This window comes from Emydura macquarii, unplaced genomic scaffold, assembly GCF_026122565.2.
Source record: "Emydura macquarii macquarii isolate MOO-44397 ecotype Brisbane River unplaced genomic scaffold, CSIRO-AGI_Emac_v2 contig_1644, whole genome shotgun sequence".
Taxonomy (NCBI): domain Eukaryota; kingdom Metazoa; phylum Chordata; order Testudines; family Chelidae; genus Emydura; species Emydura macquarii.
The window spans coordinates 16,859,378-16,886,709 of NW_027131781.1; the positions used below are offsets into that span (position 1 = coordinate 16,859,378).

Consider the following 27,332-nt stretch of genomic DNA (forward strand, 5'->3'; position numbering starts at 1 on the left):
TTGATGAACCACTGGAGTTTTACTAGTGTGTGATTTACTAATGCTTATCAACACTATTTTTACCCTGGTCTGACTCCATTGACTTGGAGGGAATAATGTCAGCTTAAAACTGGTGTGACAGCATGGTCAGTCCATCCAAGATTTCAGAATATGATTGGGACATAACTGGTGTGTTGGCCTTGTGCTTGGATGAATTCCAGCCAGTATGAACATCTCAGATCTTAATAATATATTTGTATGCAGAATGAAATTGACTATACCAACACACATCCTTCAAAAAACCTTTTACTTTGGGAAAATCATGTAACTCAAGGAGCCTAAGGTCTTCCTGGAAAGCCAGCATTTATCATCACTTTTTGTACTTATTTTATATAAGCAGGATGACTTCTTGTACAATGTAAAGCTTTTGCTGGATCTAATGTAGGGCTCCAATCCTGTTCCCATTGATTTCAATGAGGAATCTTTCTATTGATTTCAGTGGGAATTGGATCAGGTGTTCAATGCCGATTCATAGCTGATGGCTTAGGGTTGTGTCATATGTATTCCATTGTGAGGGGTATGAACATTTCAGTGTCAGCCTCCCAAAGAATCCTTGATTCAGCTAAGTTCTCTTCAGGAAGTTTCATATGATATTAATACATGATCTCTGCTGGTCTGTCATATTTTTCTATATCTCTTAAAATCTGAGTAAGCACAGTAGGGCCCAAGTGATGCTCTGTGAGACATTTCAGGTGCAAAGATATCCAGAAAGCAGCTCTTGGAAGTTTGCAGATGACACAACGACTTTGCACCCTGTAATTTAATGATACTGTGGTGCATTAATTGTGACAAAGTAAAAATTCCCCATGGTCCAGTTCCTTCAAAATTAAGGGTTTATTTTGAATACAAAGTATGCAATTTCTCCATAAAACAAAGTGTGAAATTTCAGTTTGGTGGTAAGTATGGTCAGACCTAGTCTGATAGGTGCAATGGGAGGAGATGGGGCTAGAGAATACTTATTATAAATAAATCCTCAGCAGCAAAAGATGGGGCTGGGATATAATAGTACTTGTTTAATATGAACCCGCGTGGGGAGTTTACTTGGTTTTCTGACATCAAAGTATTGCTTGCATCTGAAGAACTGAGTAATATTATGAACTAGAGTTAAGAAAGCAAAAGCTTCTTTTGTAGGGAAGTGTGAGTGTGAGTGAGAGAATATGTTCTATTTGGTAGGTTCTCACATTGACCAAGGTCTCTAATAGACAGGTTGTGATATCCACAATGCTCTACGTTTATGAACAATTAGAGAACATTTCCTTTTTTGGACAGGTTACCTTCCTGCCCCCCCCCCCCGAATTGGCTTCTCGCTTACCTAGTTGACTCTTCTTCCCCCACGTTCGGATGGGATGTTTTGGGAAGTTCTAGGCACCACTCACCTTTTGAGAAGCGGATAAAACCTTAGAGTTGCTCCAGCAAAACTATTTTTGATGCCCCATGTCCAAGCAGGGTGATTATCTTTTAGAACAGCTTTTCCAGTTCAGGAAGGAGCTCTCAATAGGATGTGAAAGTGCCAAACTATCCTGACATCCTGCCACAGATAGGCTGTCCAGGACATCACAGTCCCCTGGAGACAGAGAGGAAGGAAGGAAGGCTGAGCTTTCACCTCCACCACCTGAGACAGCAGCCATCTGGGAGGAACAGGAAGCAGAGCTGCTCCCCTTCCCCTAAAATGTAAGCCATATTCAAACACGACTGTGACCATCATTCCATGTGATTCTTTTGGGGAGGGGAACCCCCAGGCAAAAGTAGCCCCAGATTTGTAATATTCGGGACAAATACCAGCCTTTACAGGGGATTGTCAGGAATGTGGACATGGGGATTTGCATATCTGAAATGAAAACCCTACCGCTACGCAACAAGCCACTTTTGGGTGAGTGAGTAGCCACTGTTCCAGGTGACTTTTGGGGAAAAAACACAGGCAAAACTAGTGAAAAAATTGTAAGTCTACACCAGCAACCCAAGCATTTGTAAGTACTTGTCAAGGATTTGAACGCAGGACCTGCTCAAACCTGAAGCCAGAATCATACCCCTCGACCAACCAGCCACATTTGAATGCAGTGCGACAACCACTACATGCTACTTTTGAAAAAAGGAGCAGGCAAAAGCAGCCCAAAATTTTAAAGGCACAGGACAAAACCACGCTTTCATGAGGGCTTGTTTGGGATGTGAGCCCAGGACCTTTCACGCTGTTCAGACAGAGGGGCAGGCAGTCACAATGGTATTGCTGTTTGGCACACAGGACAGCCGTGCCTCTAACAACAGAATGCGGGAGAGTCTGCTGAGAACTCGACTCCTGGCAGCACTAGCTTCCCCCCTGTGTGGGCAAGAGAGAGGGGAGATTCCCTAACTGAGGGAGAGACAGGGTCTACGGAGACCAGAACAGGGCCCTTGCCAGGGGACTGGAATTTTCCCCTTTCCTCCCCCAATAAATAATTTGAGCCACTGATTATTAGGTCTGTTTTTCTAGGTATTATTATTCCCAAATATCTTATTTAGTTATTAGACCATTGGAATTCCCATCTAATAAAAATAGGCTTCAGCATTTTCTTAGAAATTGGGGGAACGTCAGATTTGTCCCAATTAGTTTAAAATCCTGAGACTGCTCTGAATATCTGTAAAAGAAATTGTGGAGGGATGGATCTCACCAGATATCATTGTTCTGCATTCATACTGATAGATTTTGATTTCAGTTAGGTGGGCATGAACTGCCCTAGGCAGGGACTCAGGCAATATAAATTACACATTAGAAGAAGACAGCCCTATTGGATAGCACAGCTTGGGTAAAAATATTTGAGAAGAGGCTATTTGTTCTGATAGATGCCTTGGGTCCTGTACACAGTAAGTTTTAGCCAAGACTCAAAGAAAGTACTAAACCCATATTTCTCCAAGCCAAAAAGAAAAGGAAATCCTAGCCCACCGTATTTAGTGCTTCTTTGGCATCAAGTGATTTACTAATGAATGGGTTGATAGAGTCTTGGTATAGAGTCATTAGAGCAATGAGGTTGGAGGTAGATTGCTTTGAATTGTATATTTTGTGGACAAATCTCTCTTGATTAGGGTGAGTGATATTAAGTAGAGTAGTTTCTAACCTTCATGGGAAGACTTTTGCCAGTATCTTGCAGTATCATCTGGCTTTAGTAAGACAAAAATCAAGGCCATTTGGCAAGTAGGAAGACGTTCTTTCTAGTCTTCACTGCTGCTAATCACCTTAAATAACAAAAAAGTCCACTTGCTCTACACAGGTTTGGTACAATTCAACAAGGAAGCCATCTTAAGGCAAGGACTTTGAGAGTTTGTGCTATTAATAGCATCTTTGGCTTCTTCAGTGTCAAAGGATGCCTCTAAAAATTCCTTTGATACTATGTTTGTAAGCTCAGTGAAGCTGGCTGAAGGGGAAAGTCAGATGTATGGTTTCTGACAGAATTTTAAAAATGAGTGTTTATCTGTTGGTGATGTGTATAAAGTCTGTTTGATTTAATTGTGGTCCTTGTGTCTTTATTGTGCTTTTGTCTATAAGACAACAACTTTCTTGCTTTCTCCCAGAGTCTCATTACACCTGGTGAACTCTAAATAGTGCAAATTCTGCTTGGGCAGTATGTAACTTATTGGCTTCGTATCTATTATTAATTAGCTGTAGTTTTAGCAGGGGATGGATTCAAGGAATTAAGTCAGCCTTTAATTTTATTTGAACGAGGCATCTGGGTAGGTTTTTTTAAACTATTTTTTTTATTGGAAAAATAAGATATTATTCTGCCTCTCAAACAGATCTTCATTGCTTCCTATCAGACAGCCAGGGAGGGTTGTGTAGGAGTATGAGTCATCAAACAAAAATCAAGCCCTTTTTCAAAGAATGGTGCAAAGTGTGGATCCCATAATAAGGTAATACTTAATCTTACAAATCAGAGTTATTCCTATGCATGGAGGATACTAACCTCCAGATATTCCTGAACTTGATGTGACCTAAACAACTTTTGGCTTCTCACACTATCCTAGCACTTATCCAGTGAGAAGGGAAAAGTCGTCTTCTCATGCTGAGGGCCCAGTCACATCCTCATTGACTTTAATGGAGCTGTCGGGTGCTGACTACCTTTGAAAAATAGGCAGGTGCCTCAATATGGATTTTTAAAGCTGACATGAAAATCCTGGCCATCATCTCATTTTTCTATGGCACTACACATGCAGCACCCAATCCTACAGGGAATCCACTCAGGAGTTAATATAGACTGTCCCTTAAACAGCCCACAAGGAAAAACATGTTGGCACTGGCAGAGAGTCTGGAGATAGCCACAGGAGCCAGTACAAAGGCACAGGGCCTTAATGCAGATGGTTCTGGCCCCCAGTGAATCCATGGGGATGCTATCCTTTTTCTGTGATGGAGGAGAGTGGGGTCAAAGTCCACCTCCACTAATGGAAGAACTGGAAAGAAACTCTGCAAGAAGAACCTAACAGAAAATGTTTTGCACCAGCATGGGTGTGTGATCTAGATCATAGAGCATCCCCACCAATTCAGCCAGACTGAACGGTGTTGGAGGATAAAAGTGCTGTAACTTGGACTTCCTTAACCAATAGGTACTATAAGCGTACACTTGAGCAAATAAATGGCCTTTAAAACACTGACTGACTTCTCAAAGCTGCGGACCAAAAATGTGACAGAAACGGGTTTGGTCATCGCTCTCTGAACATCTGTGTTAAAATTAAAAGAATTACTTGACTATTCAATTAAATATGAATATTTGATCTCAATTGGACAGTGCCTAATGCAGTTTGGGTCCAGTGCAGCCAACACAACAGAATATACTAATTGAAAAGGCAGCATTTGAAATGCCAGGCTCTCATGGTTACTTCGATATGTAACCCAACTTTGGTATTATTTTAGAGATTAGTTTTTTAATCTAAAATTCTACGTGACGGAAGAGATGGATATTTAAACAGATGTCTGCAATTTTTTAAGAAATAGAGACTGAGTTACAGATGGTGGTGAGGGTCTGAGAATTAAAAACATCTGAGCTACATGAAAATTTACATGTGAGAAAAATGTTTTATTGACATGAATGGTCCTGAAATTCTGTGTGTCTGAAAAACTAAGCTGCTTTCATCAAAAATGTGGACATCTTTCTCTTTTCATGGTTTTCTCTATCTCATTGTTTCACTATTTGTAGTCCTGGCTCTCACACTATCATAGTCACTCCACAATGCTAGGGTTCTGTCTACAATACAGACCATCAGAATTTAATGGCTTTTGTATTTTGCTTTTGACTTATAATACAGTTTGTTCTGACAGGGCCAAAATTGTGATCTCAACTAGGTTAAAAAGAAAACTATACTACACTAGCTGGGGAGCTTTAGATTGGTGTGAATCAGGAATAATTCCTCTAAAGTAAATGGAGTCACATTATTGTAAAATTGGGATGAAATTAGACTGGAACTCAAAATGATAACAGTACGCCAACCCCCCACCTCCCTTTTCAATGGATTTGAAAAGCAAGTCACCAAAATAAACTTGGAGTAAAAATGCTGACAGCTTAAAAAAATGACATGAAATCTGAAGTAATTTAATTTTGGGAGGGGCAAATTTGAACTACTCCTGCACTGTATAGGGTTCTAAATTAACTGTATCAACTCAGGAGAAGGACATGGGCATCCTTGTGGACAGCTCAATGAAGACATCTGCTCAATGTGAAGTTATGGTTCAAAAAAGCAAGCAAGATGTTACGATGCATATGGAATAGATGGAGAATAATATGGATAATATTATAGTTCCATTATATAGATCAGTGTTGTAGCCTCATCAGGCATATACTGTGCAGTACCGGTCACAGTACTGGTACTTGCATTCATAAATAGCTGAATTTGATAGTTAACATTTATTACTGCCCTTGCATAGAGGCTCCTCAGGATAGTCAGGAACAGGAGGGCATTAACTCACCTGTTTTGCGTCAAATACGGTAGTATCTTTAAAAACAGGTTTTGAGCATGGTTTTGCCTACCCACTTTTAGATGCCACCAGTCTCCTCTCCTGTCTTTGGAAAGTAGCTTAATAGTAACATTTATACACTAAAAATTTTCCATTGTACAGGGCCTAGAAAGAAGAAATGACTAGACAAGAAGCTCAGAAAGTCTCTGACCTCATCTATCTGTATTATAAGGCACACATCTCTGTGGCATATGAGCATAAACTACGTGTAGAGTGAGCCAGTCAAGTGCAGTGCACACAACTTTCTCTAAGTATGGGAACACCTTTTAAAATACTCTTTACTGATTTTTCAGTACCATCAACAATGTATTGTAGAACTGTTTATATTTGCACATTTAGCATGCCCTGCTTGCCCACAGTTTGTCAGGAAACTTGATCAGAAGAATTGGTCCTTTTCTCCCCCAACCTACCCATACACTCCTATGGTACAACTTAAGCAATGTTCATGTCATCTCAAAAGAGGATAAATTTCATAGCACCAAAACCTCTCCTGATTTGAAAATATTTTGTCTGGCTTTTCTGTAGCATCTTAATTTGTCATTTTTAAGTAAAACACTAGAGAAAATTGTGGCAATCCAGTTTCAGTCCTATCAGGTTCAGCATGTACTCTACGATATGATTTAGTCTGGATTTCTATCAGGTCAAAGTATGGAGAATGCCTGGAGGACCTGTATTGAATTGTTTATTAATGCTGACAGCTGCTCTCTGACTATACTAGAATTATTAGATATTTTGGCAGCCTCTTACATTTTGGCAGCCTCTAATACTGTACTGTGAAGTTACACTCCAGGGTTTAAAGACCTGTGTTGGACAATCTGGCATTATTTTGGCTTTGCTGGAGTATTTTGTGTATGTTTGTCTTTTTTTGTTTTGAAGATCTCATTTATTTTTCTTTTTTTGGTCATTGATTTGCCTTCACTGCATATGCATAGTGTCCCTTGGGGTCACAACAGTTCTTTATATTTACATAAAACTGCTTTGATCTGATATTTGCATATTTGTACATTTTCCAATATTACCTTTTGAACATAAGTTGGAAACCACTTTGTGTTAGTACACTGAATCATGAAATGCCTCGTGCCAGGTGATTTTTTTATATACAGGATAAGGTCTAAAGAATAATGAAAGAATCTCTTCAATTAATAATCTATCTCTATCCCAGATTCCCAGCATCCTGACAAAAAACTGAGATTAAATTTTACAACAAAATTAATCTTTAATTTGCTCTTTTAAGGGTGCCCTGCAAAGGGCTTTTAAAAAACAGCATTGTCCTTTATGTATGTATGTATGTATTTTATTTTGCTTTTAAAGTAAGCCTGAATGATTGGTTTGTTTTTTAAAGTGTTTTTTTGTTTTGTTTTGTTTTTACTTTAGAAATCTCAGGACTGTCAGGTCTGGTTTTGCTGTAGGTCTCATTGAAGTTCTCAGTGGTTTATTGTGAGCTCTGACATTTGAATTGAAAGGATAAGGGAGTTGAATATTTTAACAAATACGTCCTTTGTCCAAAATATTTGTTAGTCATTGAATTAAATAGATATTAACAAAACTAGTCATAAATCAAAGCGTTTTAAACAATCTGATTTAAAATCCCTTTCTTTCTCAGTTGCTTAGCTTTCAGTCTTTTGTTTCTTGTGATGTCCTAATTTCACTTGTTCTCCACTCACCAAAGAACCTTCTAGGAGAGACAAGAACTGAATTTCTGCCACAAAAACAAGAACTCATCACAACCTTTTTGACTAAATCTTTCAGGCCATATTTATATATTATAAATAAGGTTGGGTATTTGTCATCACAAAAAAATTGGAAAAGGCATGGCTCTGACATGGTGAAAAATGCAAACCTCATAACTCTAGTTTAAAGAATAGTCAAAGCACAAAATGTTTTATTTAATATTAAGTTTTTTTGTCTTAGGAAATAATGAGAAAATTTGTCACCAAACAAATAGATAAATAGACTAAAAAGACCTAGAGCACCTTTTATGACATAAAACTATACATGTGAGGTGAAATAAAATAAAGCAAAATGGTAAAATATGGCAATAGCGAAAGCTAAACAAAAAGGAAAGTAAAACAAATACCAAGAGGTAGGAAGGGAGGAGCAATCTCTGAGCTCTATGGAATGCAGACTGACTACATATATCTATTTTTGCTAGAATAATCTTGTGCAAAGGACATATTTATTTTGGTTTACAGGAATCAAAAATAATATATTTCACCAGCAACCAGGAATCATAGAAATCTCTTTTCTAAAAGTTACTTTCCATTTACAGAATTTGGATGAATGGGTTTCACCATTTGGATAGCGCAGGTTAACTTCCTCTGTCAAGCAATATGTGTTAACGGACCTTTGAAAAGTCAGAACCACAATTTTACATGTCTTCCAAAAGATGGCTCTGGACTTTTAGCACAAATAAAGCTTCATACTGGGGAAGATCTCACCAAACCCAGTAATATACAATATACTTGCTACCATAATGATGTTGCGATGGCCACCCTTTTGGCCAACACACCAGGGATTGAATTCTGCAGACTGGCACCTGTAACACACACTCAACAGTCGGTTATATTGTCACATCCATCCCTTTGCCACATTTGCTTGTGTGGCCTTAACTTTTTTTTTTTTTATCTGTAGTGCAGCAGTACCTTATTCACACCTTCTATTGTATTAGATGACAGGTTAGAAAAGGGGGTAATTTTACATTGACAAATTGCAGTTTCCTTTTGATAATGAAACACATAATGCTTCACTCCACTTTAATAAATCTGAATTCCATTGGAAATCTGAAAAAGTTCCCATTAAGCCATCTATAACAGTAGCCTATGAAGTGTAACTGTACACTATTCACTGAAACTAACTCTTTGAATGGGGGGAGTAAGACAATATTGCTTCTGTCATCTGCAGGATTGTTGAGGACAGGAGGGATATGAGCTGAAGGTTTAAAAAATAAATTGTGAGACAAGATTCTCAAATCTAACCTTGAATTGTGGTGAAAGCTGAATACCGGGATGAATTTAAAAAGTCTAATATTGTCTTCGTGATTATTGAGGAGGAACTAGAGGTTTTCTTTTCATCTGAGATTGGGAATGAAGAGAAAAAGAGAGTGCAGAAAAGGATATATGAAATCTTTAGCTGTCATATAAAGAGGTGTACAACTTGCCTGTTAAATCTCCTTCAAGTAAATTTAGTATCTGGTTCCTGGAAACCAGTAAAACACAATTTAAAATCTATGGTAGTACATTTGACTGTTATAACAAACCTCACGAAAGTGAGCAAATCCTTTGGAGTACAGCCATCTCAAAGTTTAGAACGATACAGCTGCTTATCTTCATGGCATTTCCAAAATTTGCTCTTAATTTTTTTAAAATGTCCTTTTTTTTTAATCCTGAAAACTTCTTAGAAAGAGGCTTATGCACCTGTAATTCCATCTCAGGGTTTTAATGACATCAGTAAATGACTCAAGTTTCACTTGTGTGGTTTATGATATCACCAGAGCCCTTAGATGGAATGTCAGCCTTATTTTGCACAGGTGGGACACCGTTCCTTATGTCATTGGTTAAGTTTTACTTCTTTGCTTGGTTCCAATTAATGCCACATCAGCATTTACAATACAGCCATCACATACAGTACTAAAACAAACAAATGTAAATAATTTGCCCACACCTCTAATCTTTATTTTCTTGCAGTTTAAAAAAATATAAATTAATGTTCAATAATAAAATGTTGAAGATAATCATTCTTGACAATAGTGTATATCTAAGCTTGCCAATCAATTGTAATTTTGAATGGACAGGGAAGTTAAAATCCTCTCCTATGTGAAGATTGGGTATCTTTCCCTAGCATCCTAGTAAAATAGTAGTTTATGAGTGCAACACAGTGACAAAAAAACAAATGAAAGTGGGGTAAACAGAGAAAATTAGCTTCAGAACGTATTTGCAAACTTACATTTGCAAAGTGAACATTTATTTATGGAATTCATAGGCAGCAGCGTGGGTATGTGGCGATGGAGAGATAAATACTGGAGAAGAGAAGTCATATTATGGTTACAAAGCTACAGATCCAGATATAATTAACAAATGATAATGAAAACAAGGTTGTGTATTTTTGGGACTATCTTGATTTTAACAAGATGATCATATGTCCCACAAGCCATCCCAAAACTGTTTCAGGACCCGCAAGAGATTATCACATTATGATTTTGCATCTTAGTGACATTTTGACACAATTTCATCAGACTATAGTATGAAATGACAGTCAAAGAAACTCACAACAATAGCACTCTGAAAAGAAATATAGAGAGCAGGGGATAGACACTGCTAAAACTGTGCAAAACTCAGCAAGAGTGGGAGGCAACAGCTAGTGGTACTCCAGAAACCTAGAGTCAAATGTAAATGAGTACAATTCTGTAGAAGACTCAATTTGGGCCACAGTGTCAACTCCTGTCACTCATTGACTATTTAATAAGCACTTAACCTATGTGTGCTTCAGCTTCCCCATCTGTAAAATGGAGACTATTATTATTTCTTTGTATTACAATAGCACCAGGTATGACCCCAATCAAGACTTCATTGTGTCAAGCACTATACAGCCAAATACCAAGGAAGTCAGTTCCTGCCCCAGACTAGAAGATAACAATACCCGCTTTTGTAAAATACTCTGAGCTCTGTGGATGGAAGGTTCTATACCATTGTATATGCAGGGGTTAATTCAAAGTTCTTTTCTTTCATTTTGTGATTCAAGTGGGTTCCTTCTTGCTGAGTTTTGCATAGAATTTTGGGTGGCTCAGTCAAAACCAGCTGAAACTGCATAAACTGGCCCCGGAATTGCTAAGAAATGGGCCCAAGAGCACTTGGAAAATGTCCAGATCTGTTGGGGTATCTGTTCTGAGTTTCAAGTTTGCAACAAAACCCCATGCCATCAAGTTTCTTAGGGTTTCAGGTTCTATTGGGGAACAGCTCGAAACACATGCCCTGAACTCAAGAGACCAAGCGGGGCTGCATGCTTAGAGATGGGTCTGAAACTTTCTCAAAATCTGTGGTGTCTGGACACAGGGTGTGGCTTGCCTTTGGGAAAGCCACCAGGTTCTGCTCCAGAGGGGCTCGTTTCCAAACACTGGGGTGCATCAGGGATCAGAGCTGGCCCCTTCTCCATAGGTGGTGCTAGGTGACAGTCTCAGAGGCATGATCTCCCCCGGTCCTGGGGTCAGGGCAAGTTGGTTCATGTGGCGGAGCTGGGGGGTCGGCCTGAGGAGTGGAGCGCTCCCAGAAACTTGGGGGGCTCGGGGCTCGGCCTAGCGGACATCGCCTGGGCTCCCTCCACAAAGCTCGGCTCAGACTCGACGTGCCCCAGGTTCCTGGGGTCCAAGCCCACGTCCGCCAGGCACTAAGCGGGCAGGGGGGCGATGCCCCGGGTGCGGGGGCGCCCTGCCGCCGCCTGTGGCTCTGCCCTGGCCCTGCCTGTGGGAGGCGGCTGCGGGAACTCGCTGCCCCCAGCTCGGCGCGCGGTGCGGGGGAGCTCCCTGGAGAACCCCCCGCTCCCGCCTCCCTGCCCGGCGCGGTGTCTGCGGGAGGCCGGCCGCTTCCCCCGCCGCGGGGAGAGGAGGTTATGTAAGGGGAGGAGGAGGAGCAGGACGGCTGGCTGCCGCCGCTGCCGTGCAGGCACAGGGAGAAGCTGCAGCCGCCGCCGCCTGCCCGGCTCTCGGGAGACTCGGCGCAGCCGCCACCGCCGCCGCCGCCGCCGGGGCCGGCTCGGGATGCTCCGCGGCTGAGAGCGCGAACAGCCGGCGGCCGCATGTGTGAAGTTGGGACTCGCCCCGCGCCCGCCGGGGACAGAGGCGAGAACCCCGGGGGCGCGCCGGGGCTGCAGGCAGCGGGCGCCGCCGGGGACACGTGCCGAGACATGGGGTGAGCGTCCCCGGGAGCCCTCGGCCCCCTCCCCCTCCCGCGCCTCCTGCCTTCCCTGGGCTCCGCTCGGGCTGTCCCCACCTGCCGCCGCTGCCCCGCGGGGTCTCTGGCGAGCCGCTGCGGGGGAGGCGGCGGGGTTGGTTGAACTCGTGGCCGGAGCCCCTCTGCCGGGGGGCCGCGGGCGCTTTGCGGCGTGGGGCAGTTCCTTGGCTGCAGGGCTCCGAGCCCGGCCAGCCGGGGCATGGCGGTGCCGAGCTCTCCTGGCTCCCGCACTGGGGCTGAGTCGCTCCATGGCACGGGGCAGCCGGAGGGGGCGCGCCAGGGCCAGAGCCGCAGCTCTTCGGGCTGGGCTGGAGAGGAGAGCGGAGCCGAGCTAGGGGCAGCAGCGTGCAGCCGACGGGGCTTAGGTGCGAGCTGGCAGCGCGCGGAAAGGCACCGCTCGGGACCGCAGGCGGCGGAGCCAGCAAAGGCGGGAGCCGCGCAGCGGGGGGAGCGCGACAAGATCCCGAATACGATCTTTGGGGTGGAAGCTGCGCAGCAAAAGATTCGCTTCTGGCTGTGGAACGGCGTGGTGGATTGAATCTGGACTGGGCGGGGGGTGTTTACACTAGTTCCGGACTTGCCTTGGGCCGCGGTTTCTTTTTTAGTTCCTATCTTGTTGTTATATCGGCTAAGGTTCTCGAGTCCCTGATTAGAATGTGTTTGCAGTGCTGCTGTTGCCGTGTGGGTCCCAGGATCTGAGTTTCTCTCTCTCCATGGTTATGATTTATTTATTACGTTTTAAGACGGTTTTTAAAAAAAGCCTTACAGTCCATTTAAACACTTTCGTGAAGTGCTTTGAGATCCTCAGGTGGGCTCAGTGTTATTTTCGGTTTACTAATAAGTTTTATAACGTAGTTAATTGCTTTTCATGCTGTGATAAAATAGGATCTTGTACAAATAATATGGATAATCAAAAAATAAGCATAAATGTAAGAAGGAGGGCAAAGTCTTTTAAAATGTGAAGACTTTAGTTTTGCTGTTAGCTGTAGAATAAAACTGGAAGTGTGCAGAAATGTCCTTGTAGCAGAGAAACGCTGAGGTATGATTTAAATGGCTAAAAATGACTGAACAAGTGCCTAAGATACAACGTGAAAGATTCTACTCTTTAAATGAGTAATCATACGTACAAACTCACTTAAAAGCAGAGGATTTGTCTTCAGCCACTCTATGCTGTGATTCAGCCAGAAAACTGAGTCTCAGAATGCACACAATAAACTTAGCCAAACAATATTAGTTGTTATGTTTAGATAATTGTTTATGAAAGTTTTCTTGGTTTAAATGCACAAGATTTTGGCCTGAGAACTAGACAACTCAGTTGAACAAGAGGATAAAGGTAAATATTGTGGTTTAAGGAATTTGTAAACTAAAACCTTAGGAAACAGAAGAATCTTTTTCATGTTTTTAAAAAGCATATATTTCAGTGTGAACTATATATAGACTTGAAATCTTCTTCAAACTGGAAGTTGGTATGTTGGGGGGATTTCAAAACTCATGCATCATTTAATTTGCTATATTTGCTATATGTTCTCTTACATCTTTCCTTTTCTGACCCCCCTGTGGTGAGGAATTATTCTTTATATTCTCAGCTTATTTATGCCATTTTGTATCCATGCAAGCTCCCAGTGTCTAATTTATGATAGTATGACTGAACTGGCATAATTTGCAAGTTGTGCTAAAGGTAAATAATATAAACATGAACAATTTTAAAATGCAATGAATGTGATTGATCTTGCTGCAGAGAACTTTTAGAAAGAAGGTGGGAGGAGGAAGTAGATATGGGGTGATATAAGTGGATAATGGCCAACATGCCACACCAAAACTTCTCTGGTGGGCTCATCAGTTTCTTCATTAAATAAGCATTAATTTAAAAACAAGATAGCATCTTGCCTTTCAAATTGTAAAAATAAGTTTCAGAATGTGAACTGATGCAATGCTGTCTCATTGAGTCTGTAGGTGAACAGAAAAAGGTGTCTGAGGAACTGTCCCATTCATCTCATTTGGGTGGCCCTGAAGCCAAACAATATTTTCAGTGTCATCCTTGTTAAGTAACTTTAGCAGAATATTTTAGCTATTCTGGGATGAGAGCTTGACTAGAAACTAGAAAAACATCTCTCTTTTTTTTTTTTTATCCAGCTTGACTTGGAAACAGGGAAGTCACATTCTACAGAAAAAATATTCTTTAAAGGTCTAAAGGATTTGAAGTCCACTGATCCAGTTACAGAGTACTATTTGTACTTCTTGTGTATTTATGATATTACCTAGGTTATTTTGCTTTGGGAAAGCCTATATAAATACAAGGTGTCTTCACCAGTGTGCCTGATTCTCTACTCATTTTTACACTAGTGCAACTCAGTTTATACCAATGAAGTTACTTTACACCAGTATAAGTGAGAGGTGAATCAAGCCCCCAATTCTACATTTTCATGGTGTTTGTGGATTGAAAATTCCATCTATATTATCAAAACCCACCATTTTGAGTACAGTCATATCTTGGTAGGGCCTCATACAGTTAAACGTCAGTTCACTTTGTAGCATAGACAGGACTGAACCATGTTACAAATAATGCGAAAGCAGCTGTGGCCTAATGCAGTGGTTCCCAAACTTTTTCATGCCACAACCCCCTTTGGGCCTTGGGTGGAATGGGGTGCTGCCCCCTGGGGAAGGGAGGGGAATTGCAGACTGAGCCCACCTTACACTCACCCTGCAGTGGCGCTCTTGCAGCTCTTGTCCTGAATGGCTGGCTGGGCTCAGCTCCTTGTTCTGGGCATTGCAACCTGGTCCCTGACCACTCAGATTCGGCCTGTCTATTTCCCCCTCCTACATCAGGAGGGCCAGTCCAAACCTGAGTGGCACTGCAACCAAGTTGTAGTGCCTCAAGTGGGGAGCCGAGCCCAGCCAGCTCTGTGCAACAAGAGCTTCTTCAGCCAGGACAGCGGATTTTGTGGGTTAGAGCAGGATCGTCTGGTGACTCCCTTGGTTGTCACAACCCACTTTTTGGAAAATGCTCGTCTAGTGAAATAAACACAGGCTTGGTAGTGAAGACACTTTGATTTTATTCCTGATTCTGTCACTGGTATATTGAGTGACCTTGAGCAAATCATTTAACATCTCTGTGCCTCTGTGGAAAATGGACATAATAATGCTTATCCATTCTTGTAAAGTGCTTTGAGACCTAAATGTTTCCAGTATAAAAGCGTGAAGTACTGCCGTGCTGTTTATCAGGCTTATAGACAGTCTGGTTTGAGAACACTGTTCAGTCCTGTCTGTGTTGTGAGAACAAACGTTGTTCTAAGTGCTTAGGGCACTACTTGTTCCAGCTAGTCCAGTAACGTGGCAGGTTTTGATAAATTTATGTGGGGCCTCAGGATCGGCAGCGGGAGCTTGCTGTGAATGGGGAATGGAAGGGTATGAGGGGGAATGGAGGGAGCTACTGAGACTTGACGGGACCTGGGGGTAGAGGGAGCTGGCTGCAGGCTGGCTCCGCCCAGGTGCCAGTGCCTTGTCTCTCACCCTAGCAGCTGGTGCATGTACTCTCGCCCTCCCCTCATCCGGTGTCTTGCTGGAATGGCTGGAAGGTAGGTAGAGCAGAGCTGTTCCTACCGGATCCCTGCTGGCCAGCCTGATCTCGTGCGCTACCACCACAGCCACTCCAGCCCTTTGTCTGGTTCCCACTCGCACCACTGTGAGGTATTGTGGGGGCAAATGACATTGGGTAGAGAAACACACTTTGCCGCCCCCTGAGTATTTTGATTGTGAGGGTATTAGTCCCATCTCACCACCTACTTCCTCTGCCCCTGGCTCCACATGTGTAAAGTGTGGGAAGAATTTGGTTCATATAATTTAAAATAGTTTTCGTGTGGTTGGCCATTACTAATACATACTGCCCCTGGGTTTGGCACCGAGTAATACTACAGAAGTATGAAAACTGACAGCTACCTGAACTGTGCAAAGCTAGTTATGTAGCTCATTAGCGTTAGTCTCCTGTGAAGCGAGAGATCTAAAGAAGCATGGGGTGATGCAGTTCAGTGTACTATAAAGCCAGACTTTTTTCAAATTTTACAAAATTCATTTATGAATTTTAAAACAAAATTACTAAAAATGTATATTCAACGAGTCATGAGAATGCTCTTGCATAAAATGTCCTCTAAACAAAAAGAGCTCAACTCCAAAGCCCAGGAAAGTCAATGCAAAGTCAAGTCTTGTTGACTTTCATGGGCTTTGGATCTGGCCCTAATGTTTACTTTGAAGAAAAATAGTTCTCCCCAATCCTTACAATCCTACAGCTGTGATACTATTATCTCAATATTCTGGCCGAGACACTTTAACTATCCCCAAAACACAGTAAATCAGGCTTCCAATTTCTGAGACTTCTCTTGAGTTATGTCTTCTTACACCTCAGCAGAGAACTAACAAAACAAAGAAAATGGCTCACTTGTCTGTTGCTCAGATTTCTGTGAGCTGTATCTGCTAATCTAACAAAGAATACCTGTTTCAATTTGACCTCAATTTTTTAACAACAAAAGCTAACATTCTATTGTAAAGATGGCACAGTTTGTTATTAAAACGATTTTAAAAGGTTTGAGCTACATTTTTCCTTTTCTGTAATCTTAGACCCTTTTTACCATTTTAATTTCCACAGTACACTTTAATTTTCCACATCCTTCAGTTACAAAATCTTGCTTGCTAGTAGAGAAGTGGCAAGTATCCAGTTTGGATTAAGATTGTACATTGATTCTTTGCCACTGAAGATGGTGTTGTTCATATTTGTTGGATTAAAATTCAACTAGTCTAAATACCTATTAGCAATAAAACATCATTTTAAAGCCCTTTTTAATAAAGTATTCATGTCAAAATGAAAATTAACCATCCAAATATTAAAACACACTACCAAGAAACACCATACAAATGCAAAAAATGTACATACAAAATAATTGGTGAATTAGCTCTGTGTGTGAATAAATGTAGTTTAGTTACTATGGGACCACTTCTTGTCCCTGCTTCTGCAGACTGAGGAGATGGATTTTCCAGAGAGGTCAGGCAGGAAAGAAGAGTGCTGACTCTGCTTTCTTCCCCCATCCCTGGGACACTGTGGAAGTCCCTCTGTAGAACCTCTTTGTGGACTGGGATCAGTGGGGCTGTGGGAGGTGAGTGGAGGCCAAGTTGTGCTTAGTCAGGAAGGAGCTGTTCTTCACAGCATGCTCCTCCCCAGAGTCTACTGATATTCAAGCAGATATCTGTGCCTAAGTAATGCTGCTTGAAACTGTATTAATGTTGGGTCCATGCCTGCACCCATCCCTGAGAGAAGGCCTGGGGTGTCTGGCCAGTGTAGAGAACCATACTGCCATGGCTGAGGAGTTCAGAGGAGGAGGGGGGTTGGGTCTAGAGCTGTGTGAAATTTTACAGCCAATATTTTGTATGCAAAATATGCAGATTTGGGTCAACCAAAACAGATTGTGACTTTGTGTCAATTTCACCAAATTGTTTCGGCCAGGAAAAAAAAAACTTTGATGTTTTCAGAGCATTTTTTTTAAAGTATTTTGTTTCTACATTTTTTAAATGAAACCATTTGAATTTTTTATTTGAAAAACTTTTCATTTTGAAATTTCCTTCAATTTTATTAAAATGTTAAGTATAAAAAAAAAATCCCTTAATCTAAATCAAATGTTTTATTCAACCCAAAACTCTTTCTTTGATTCTTAATCTCCAACATTTTTGTTTTGTTTTTGGCCCACCTGAAACAATTATTTTTCAGAACGTCCAGAAAACCGAAAAAATAGTCATTTGCACAGCCCTACATGGGTCTGCCATCAATGGGACTTAATGTAAATTCTGATTCCGTTTTTATGAGGTTGGGATATGGCACTCTTGCCCCATTCCTGCTCCTCAAAACTCCATCCCACTTCAGAAAATAACTAACTGAAAACTCCAAGAGGCAAATCTTGACTTCCCTCCCTGTGCCGTTGGTATGTCTGAGAGAAGGTACAGTTTGCCCCTGTGGTTTTTTTTCATTATGTGATGACATTTAAGAACACTGGGAAGTGATGTTCTGTATTTTCCCTCCTCTATTAGCAATATGCTTTTACATCTTTCCCGTAACCAATATTGTTCTTTAACTGATTGAAGAAAAAAGCAAACAAACGGAAGGGGAGAGGAAAGGAGAGGAGGAAAAAATGAATGAAGTAAAGGAGGCAGACAGGGACACGATGCAAGTGGTATTGTGGCAAGCGCATGCTAATTTAGGATGGAGTTCAAGCCTTTCTTCCCTAGAAAGGAGTGACTGGCAATAAGCGCTCAGATATAGCAGTGATGAGGTTGGGAAAAGAACTTATATACAATTCAATGGCAAAAAACTATGTTAACGCAGAGTTAGAATTGCTTGGTGACATGCTGTTCCCTTGAAGAATGTTGAGTTGAGCAAAATTCAATCTTCAGAAAACCAGGTAATGCACAGTTAAGGTTGCCTAGGCCATCTCAACCCTGCCCTTTTTCAGCAATTCCCCGATATGCCCTGTTAACACGCATGCCTTTTTCTGCCAACCATCACAGGTGCTGAAATGTACAAGCTCTTCACCACCCATTCACTTTCACCTACACAATTTTATCTAACACCATTAGATGCACATCATTTTGGTTTATTGCAAAACAATAAAAGAAGAACTAGATAAGTTCATGGAGGAAAGGTCCACCAATAGCTATTAGCCGAGATGGTCAGGGATGCAATTCCATGCACCGGGTGTCCCTCGCCAGAAGATGTCAATGGACAGCAGGGGATGGATCACTCAGTAATTGCCTTTCGTATTCATTTCCTATGGAGCGTCTGGCATTGGCTACTGTCAGAAGACAGGACACTGGGCTAGATGGATCATTGGTCTGACCAGTATGGCTGTTCTTATGGTTGGCGGGTAGAGTATGTGGCAGGGCTGGTAAGAGAAATCACAGACAGGGTTTCTGTTCCAAAATGCTGACAGTTTTACGTTTGAGAGGAAGATCCTCTGATCCCTATTCAATAGAAGTACCCCATCTCCATGAACGAATGAGGTGTCAGAGCTTGTTTGTATGCCATACAGTACACATTTCTGGTCAGCCAGAATAGATCCCTCCAATGAATTCTCCAATGATTGATGCTGTTCCAGCACTTATTAATAGCTTTCATATTATTGCTGTAGCACTTATTCAGACATTCAGCCAAATCAGAGAAAACTATCAGTTCCTAGACACAGATCTCAGATGCAGTCCAAATCGGCTCTCATTCATTGTATGAAGTGTATGCCAGGAATAAGGATTGTTTCCACCCAGGTGAATCACTGCAACATCTGGTAGATCATAACATCTTACATCACCGGGTTAGGCGCTGCAGAGTGGGAAAAACATGATGCAAATGCAGGCCACATCGCTCCACCCACATGGACCTTGGTGAGCAATCCTGCTCTCCCACAATCTTTTGCAACTTGGTGATCCAAGAATCGCACAGAATCCACATGTTGGCAACCTTGGAAACTTTCTTTTCCCTCAGTGGTCAAGGTACCTGTGTTGTGAATTCCAAAACTCTGCACTATATCTCTTTGGAAACACCACATTAATCTGCACTGAGGTAAGGAAGAAGCCACTTGTCCCCTTCCTCCCACCTAGAGATTAGTAAACTACAGATTTTCTCAAACAAGCAGTCCAAAGCTTGCCTACCACCCATCCTCATTTTCTGTTTCCTCTGCAGCTGCAATCCCTCTTCCTGTCCCTCCCAGATTCCCCTCCCCGCCCCCCAAGTCGTCTATCTCTGGCTCCTACCATCCTGATATAACAGACATTTTTGGTTAGAGTGCCTGTTGATTATGTGTTCACAATGAACCTCCCCATAAAATAAATACATGTTATGACAGAGACAACTTGTAGCAAGCAACATGAGTTTTTAAAATTTCTATTGCACAGATGTACAAAGATTCAAACTAGAACTGTCAGTGCTGGGGTGTTCACCAGTGCAAGGGCATTGGCACATTCCCCTCAACTACCCAGGCAAGCATTAAGTTGCTGTACACAAATCGTCTCATGGTGTTTTCTTTATTGGTGCATGGACACTGTAATCCTTCCAGATGGCACATCTGTGCAAGCGAAGAAGTGAACATCTTCTTAAATACCATTCTCAATTTGGGTCCCCCAAAGATATGTTGGGTACCATGCACTATCTTCCACAAAAATCGATAAACTGAGACCATTTTGACCTGCCTGGCACCATTTGATCTCTAGCTCTGCACCAAAAAAACTCACCTAGAAACTCTTTGAAAACTGGCTATTTTTTCAGGGCTTGTATCTCCACAACACCTAACTCACATGACCTCAAATTTGGGACACTTACCCTGTCCCGCATCCTCCCGCGGCACACCAGAAAAGGAATCGAAGCAAGCATGTTGATTTTATACACTTAGAAATGTCGATCTTTAAACAGCTGTCATGAAGCAATCTTAGTCATAGTGGTGCTGCTGTGCCGCTTTAGTAGGGTATTGCAGAGGAAGTTCACTTTTGCCCTAGTTTAGCTCCAGCTAAAGTCAATTGGAGCCTTTTTATTGACTTCATTGGGAACTAGATTGGGTCATCCATCCATCTTGGAGAGAACACCTTGCATTACTCCTGAGCAGCCCTCTCTGGACAACTGACAGAACAGCATGGAGGGGATCTTAAAAGAACAACATCCCGACTTCCTTTGATGGACAATGAATGTAGCTGTGCGTTCAAATCCAGCCCAAGTTGGTATTGAGGAATCTGGTGGTTAGTTGGCCTATGGGAAATGAGTTGGTGATTTTGGTTCAGGTCCTGTCTCCTGTTCTCATGAGTCCAGTTTGCATCAAATGTCATCCCAAGTGGTGTTCTTATTGGCAACCTCAACAAAGGGACCAAGAACAGAGTGTATATTGAGGCTCAATTACTTTGAATTGTTCTCTGATTTGGGATGTTGTTTTTAGCCCAGGTCTGAGGCACGTTGGTGGGTGCTGTGGGGAATCTGCACAGCAACTCTTACGTGGATAGTTGATCTGATTCTCCATAGCCTTGCATCTTGCATAGTCATTTGCATCTGTGCAAAGCGGGTCTAAACTGCTCCCATTCTGATATGGAGCATTTTGCAGACACTTTGCACAGATATAAATAACTACACAAAGTGCAGGCCAGTGGAGAATCAGGACTAGAGAACTTTAATCTCTAGGGGTAAAATCCTGTCTCCATTGAAGTGAATGGGAAAACTCCAATTGTCTTGAGTTGGACCCAGAATTTTACCCCAGGATTATACATCTTTCAGAAGCATTAACATTTCTTTATACTAGTGCAAAAATCCTTAGCGTAGATAAGCTCTAAGTGAAGGAGAAACCTGAAATGGGGAAGATGCTGAAACAAGAAAGCAGAAAATGATCAGAAACAAATGAAAGGGATAGACTGTGTGCTATTCAGAGACAGAGGTGGGGGAGGAGGAGAAGGGCAGGGTAGAGAGAGAACCATAGGCAGTATCTGCAGTAGAAAATTTCAGCAAAAAGTTCTCACTGCTGGTACCACTGCCCTGCCCTGGTGGGAATTTCAGCAAATATTCCCACTAGTGTAGACATGACCATAGGAAAAGAATGAAGAAAGAGAAGAGAGCAATTGAGAAATAATCTAATTTTAGAGGAGAGATGCTATCTGAGTTTTTTAGCTACCAACCTAATTAATTACCACTGTTAATTCAATAGCCAAGTAGCTCCTAAATGAAATATTCTCTCCAAAAGCTGGAATATCCCTCAAATCCCTCCCCCAGTTCAAAAGGATGGAAGTGAGAGAGTCCCCTGACAAAAATGAAACCCTGAATGAAACGCTGAAGACAAGTGGCCACTTAAAATATTAAAGCAATCCCTTCAGCAGAAAACAATTTTAAACTAGGTCAAGCTTTTGACAATGTCACTTTAATTTCTCAAAATACAGTCTCTATATGACCAAGCAGGGCAAAGAACAGCAATTAATTTGGAGAGAAATCAGGATAAGAGGACATCAGTCTGTTTCTGTTTATAGATTTTCTTTATCATTTTATATTATGTTCAGATTGTCACATTCCTGTAATTCCTAGAATCAATAGTTTTAGCCATGAAATTGTATTTATGGAATATACATATTTTTTTAATCAGCTGCTGTTGGGTTTTTTTGGTAAGGACCATGTTGTCTGAGAAGTTCTTCAGTTTTCTGAAGGCTGCTAAATAAATGATCAAAATCTCCAACTCTTTGTCACCTTTGAGTACTGTTAGTCATGTTTATGGATATTGGTGTCTTCTCTGCAACTATAGTGTATGACTTGAATTGTGTTCTGGAATTAGCTTGTTAGGATGTAAATATACTTGAGGGAACCCATTAGGCTGTTAGTACCAAGAAAGGTTATTGAAGCACCATAGCTGCATATCATTCAGAACAGGCTAGATGAGGCATGAGTAGGGGATTACGTGTAATACTCCTGCAAACTGTAGATGATTAGACTGGATGATGCAGTTAGTCTTTTCTGATATTTTCTATCCTTTATGTTAGCTGTTCTCTACCTGCTGTAGAGTGAAGGTCTCTCTAGGGCTGCCAGCTAGAATATCACACTACTTAGCGCGATGTGTGATGCTAGGAACCTTCTGCTTACCTCTGACCTTATCACTGAGGTTGTAACTGTTAGGCACTACTGTGCCCACTGCATCACTGAGAGTTACTTTGTAAGGTTAGCATTACCACTGGGGTCAGGATTAAAAGGAAGCAAAACATTTTTAATAATCCACATTTAGGAATTTTGGTGTTTTTTAAAAAGAGATGTTGGTGGATGGCGTCACTGTTGCTGGTCTGCTTTGATGACTCACATGAGAGAGCACCGACTCTGCTGTGTAGGTGTAGAGGATTTGCAGGTTTGATGGTAATTTTATCCTTTCATGCTTAAAGCTGGCAGGGCTGGGAGCTTTGGCTGGAAAACGACGGCAGCTTTATCACAGAGAAGAGGGAGTTATTTTCTCTTTAAAATAGAGAAAATGAGTGGCTGGCAATGAAGGCAAGAGTTAAAGGGGCTACTGCTTACCATGCAAAACTTGCTCATTTCGCTGTTAAGTCATCCTTCATTTTCCCCTTCTAAATCCCCCTTGCCCAGGTCTGATTGCTTTCAGCCATTTGTTGTGACTTGTCAAAATACAAGTATGTGAGCATTTTTGCAGAAGAACTGTTTTTTTAAATTGTTTTTATTTTTTTTGTGTCTGGAGTTTTCAAAGGAGCAAAGGAATTAGGGGCTGTTACGATAATTGGGCCCACAAATTTACACTATTGAGAGACTGTGAATTCAACTGTAAGACGTGAGTAAAATGTTATAAAATATCACAATCACCTACAAGAACAAATGTTAATGGGAAAAAGTTCAAAAGGGAAACAGACTGGATTAGTCCAAGCAAAAGGTCTACGGATATAACTCAAGGACCATGTTAAGATCATGCCTGGTAAACGAGAGAAGTGCGAGATCAGAAATCAATGAACTAAAATTGGTGTGTCTGGAATTAGGCCTAATTGGGAGACAAAATAACAAGGGGATGGGCTATTCCACCCATCATTCCCTTAAAGGAAGAAACTTAGGGAAGGAAACTTGGCTATGGGAGCGAGCTTCACCATCATGGCTGCCAACCCCAGATCTCTAGAGACCCCAGACCTTCTTCATCTTAATCCTGAGATTTGTGCTGACCAGAGTGAGCCAGAGAGAAGGACCCAGACACTGCTGCCAGCTCCAGCTGAATCCCAAATATCACTTGGGATGTGAGACTGTGTTCTCTCCTTTTCCCCATGTGTTTTTTTCCTTCCTCACTTTATTTCTTCTCTTTCCAATCCCTCTCCTTTTTCCTTTTGTCTAATCAGAGGTTGGCTTCTTAACTGTCCAAGACTGTGTATTTTGAAACACTGTTGTAAGCCTGTGACCAAACAGAGGCAGCTAAAAGCAATGCCCTAAACAGCACGATGCTGGTACAGTTTGCCAGTTTTCAGAGTGGCTGATAAGACCATGTGCTGTGCCTATGTTTCTCCAGCTGTGAGATTGCAAATGAGTGTCAGCACCAGAGACAAAAATTGCATTTTCTATCTTAGCTGTTCTTTTCTTTCCCCTTTTGTGTGTGTTGTGTTGTGTTTTGTTTTGTCTTCTAGGAAATGGGATTGGACTTTAGCAACAGTGACAACAACAGCTCCAAAACATCTCAACTAACTTTTTCTCTTTTCCCCAATATGGACAGTTGTTATCTGTAGTACCATTTAAAAGACTGGGAAACAAGGGAGTGTTTCCTTTTAAAAACTCTCTCCTGCTAAAGAGAAAGGGAACAAGGGATGCTGTTAAAATCAAAGCCTTACTTAATACCTTACGTGTCCAAGATTTAACTGGTCTTCCTTCTTTTCTGTATCTTTAATAAAAGATAAAGAGGATTTTTAATGGCGTGTATACTATGGTTCTAAGCAAGCTGAAGTCTCTGTGTACCAAACCCCAAACCATGTTCAGTGTTGGACAGTGACTGGGTTATGTTAACACTTTGATTCTTTGGGCCCATTGATGCCATTTAAATTAGTACAACAGGGCACAAACCCACTGAAATTCAGTGACAGCTGGATGCCTAACTCCCTTGAAAATCCCAACCTTCATGTCTGCACATGACCTAGCACAAGGAGGACCCTGATTCCCTCACTAGGACTGCTGGGTGTTGTTATAATGCAAAGGACAAAGAATAGTATCAGCCGTTCTGCAACCTATTCTAACCAGGCCAGGCTTTTAAAAAAAATTCATTTATGCTATGGAGGTCTTTTTGGAATAGGTTCTAAAATATATAGCAATCTTGTCCAGCATATTTTCATAGGCCACCTGTAGTCTTGCTCTGGATTCCTGCATGTGGACTGTTAGAATGTTATGTCCCTGATTAAGATTTGCTTTTGCTTTTTTATTGGACACGTACTTGTTTCTGCAAGTGGTGAAATGGCGTATAAAGTGTCTTTGGCAGCACTCAACCAGCAGCCAACCTACCGGGACCATACCACCAGCAGAGCCTTGGAAAGTTCTGAGTGTCCTAGAACTAAGGCGTTAGGACAGGATCCTGGGAATGGGACCACATAGCAGCAAAGATCTTTCTGGCACTACAACCAGCCACCGTACTCATTTTAGGATTGTATTTCCTGTTTTCCTGCAGGCCGCATTATGCAGTCTGGGTGTCCCTAGCAAAGCATGCATACTATCCAGTAGGTCCAGAACAGATGGGAACCGTAACAAACAATAGATTCCTGCATTATCCACTGTCTCACCCTTTTTGCTTATTCCTTCGCTCCCTCCCTGCCAGCTGCTGCTACTTTTGTATAGGAGCCATGGGAGGACTGAGAGAACTGAATGAAGAGCATATTGTCTTGTGCCTCCAAGTTAATTGAATCACAGTTAATCTGCATACACCAAAGATAGCTTGGCCAAATCCCACATGATTCTGAAGACAGGCTGTGGAAATCTAGTGATCCACCCTCAAGCCCGCCTTTTTGTGCACACCCATCCTTTGATGCTCACAGGCTGTGGGCACACCTAGCCTCCAGTACGCTCCAATTTTTCTATAGTGTTCCAAAATAAATACTCCTATGGAGATTTGTGTGCACATCTCCAAGCTTCTGAAAATTTGGCTCTCAACATATAGGACTTTAAAATATCAGTGAAATCTAAGAAAATGGCCTATACAACCAGGTATCGTTCTCTACTTTCAAACTGTGTAAATGTAACTTGACTATTTCATTTATCAAAAGTAAGTACTACCGTCAAAACATATTGATTGTGGTGCATTGAGAGGTCAAAAGAAGGAAAAATACAGACGTTTCTAGAGCTGGGGAAAACAACTTGCAGCATTATAAACCTTAAAATAGACATTGAAAATGATTTCTGAAAAGAAGATCAAGATCAGTTTTTTTATGAAAGAATCAGCAGGGAGGAAAACAGACCATAGGAGTCTAGTTTAGCCCAGGCTATAACTCTGCAATAGTTAATGGAGCTGCATGTGCTTCCACTAAATAAATATGAATTTATCACTATTTCCCCTTTTATGTGATACACAATTTTCTCTTTGATTAATTTTCTATAAAAGTCAATATGTAATACATGTTAATGTATATATAATACAATCTGGCAAAATTAAACCTTACATATAAGACTTTCGTAATATTCACAGAACAAAAACAGAATCCAGTGGTTTCAAACTATAGTTTTTCATGTTCCTCCTTTTTAGTTTAAGGACTTCAAAGCATTTTAAGAGCTAACAATTAACAGGTTAGTTCTAGGTTCTTTCAAATCCTGATGACTGATATATCCAGTGATAAATTTCAGTGAAACAATCATGGGCAGTTATCAGTAAAATATTAAAAGAAATATGACAGTGCAATAAGTCTGTTCATTGCATACAGAGCAGCGATGATTAAACTCTCAAAGAGCAACAACAGAATCAACAAGAGCAGTGTAAGAACCCATAGGATAGAACAGAGAATGAAATAAGTAGGCAAATGGTGGTTTTGTGATGCAGTAGTTAGAAATGTGGGAGTATATCACTCTGGCCAAAAATAAGTTTATTAAATTAATATTTTTTAAACACACTGATGCAAGCCTACTCAGAGGGAGGTATAGTTGCAAATGGAACCAAACATGATTGCATGGAGTAATACACTTCTTTCAATGCTGTACGCTTAGAACTAGCATATAGTCTAAAAAGACACAACTACATTTATTATTTGAAGATAGTGAGCATCTTTTTATTCTATGCTTATTTTTGATTGTTCCATTCTCAGAGATAGGACAGGAAGTCTGGTAACATTTGGGAGTATTCAATGTATTAAGCCTTTTCCCATGAAAATATATTCTTCCAAGACACTCTTGTCCACTTTCACTAGAGTTCAGTAAAATTGAATCTATGCTTTTGGGAAGTTGCACTATAATCTAACCACACACACAACTAGAACAGCTTGTTATCTCCATTACTCAGTCCTGCTCTCTTACTTATCCCGACATCTGTAATTCTGCTTCTCATTAGCAATGTGTTACACATATCTAAAGTTGTGTGTTTCTACAGTTGTTAGTATAGGCATATATGACCTGTTTTGTGATTTGTTCCAAACTATCAATATCAGCATTTGAAAAAAGAGACAAAAATATTTTGAGCCAAGTTGTTCAGCCTTTAACTAAGCGTAACTCTTAAGGAAACCAATGGGTATTCTGCTTCATTAGGAACTGCAGGGTTTGTTTTTTAAAGTTATGAAACTGAAAATGGGGGAGAACGCCTGCATATCATTATTACATATAGTTTCAATTGTGGGAACATCGAAGGACCCTGTCAGGGATAAGGGCTGCAGTGTACAAGCAAATAATACTT

General features: G+C 41.3%; 1 protein-coding gene across 2 annotated transcripts in view; it reads left to right on the forward strand.

The window, feature by feature from the left end:
- Nucleotides 1–11,553: 11,553 nt before the first annotated feature.
- Nucleotides 11,554–27,332, forward strand: part of HOMER2 (homer scaffold protein 2) — a 93,281-nt gene continuing 77,502 nt past the window's right edge. For both annotated transcript variants that reach the window (XM_067556116.1, XM_067556118.1), the window contains exon 1: nt 11,554–11,913. In XM_067556116.1, the coding sequence (XP_067412217.1) occupies nt 11,801–11,913 (113 nt within the window). In that variant the 5' untranslated portion in view covers nt 11,554–11,800. The remainder of the gene's footprint in view (nt 11,914–27,332) is intronic.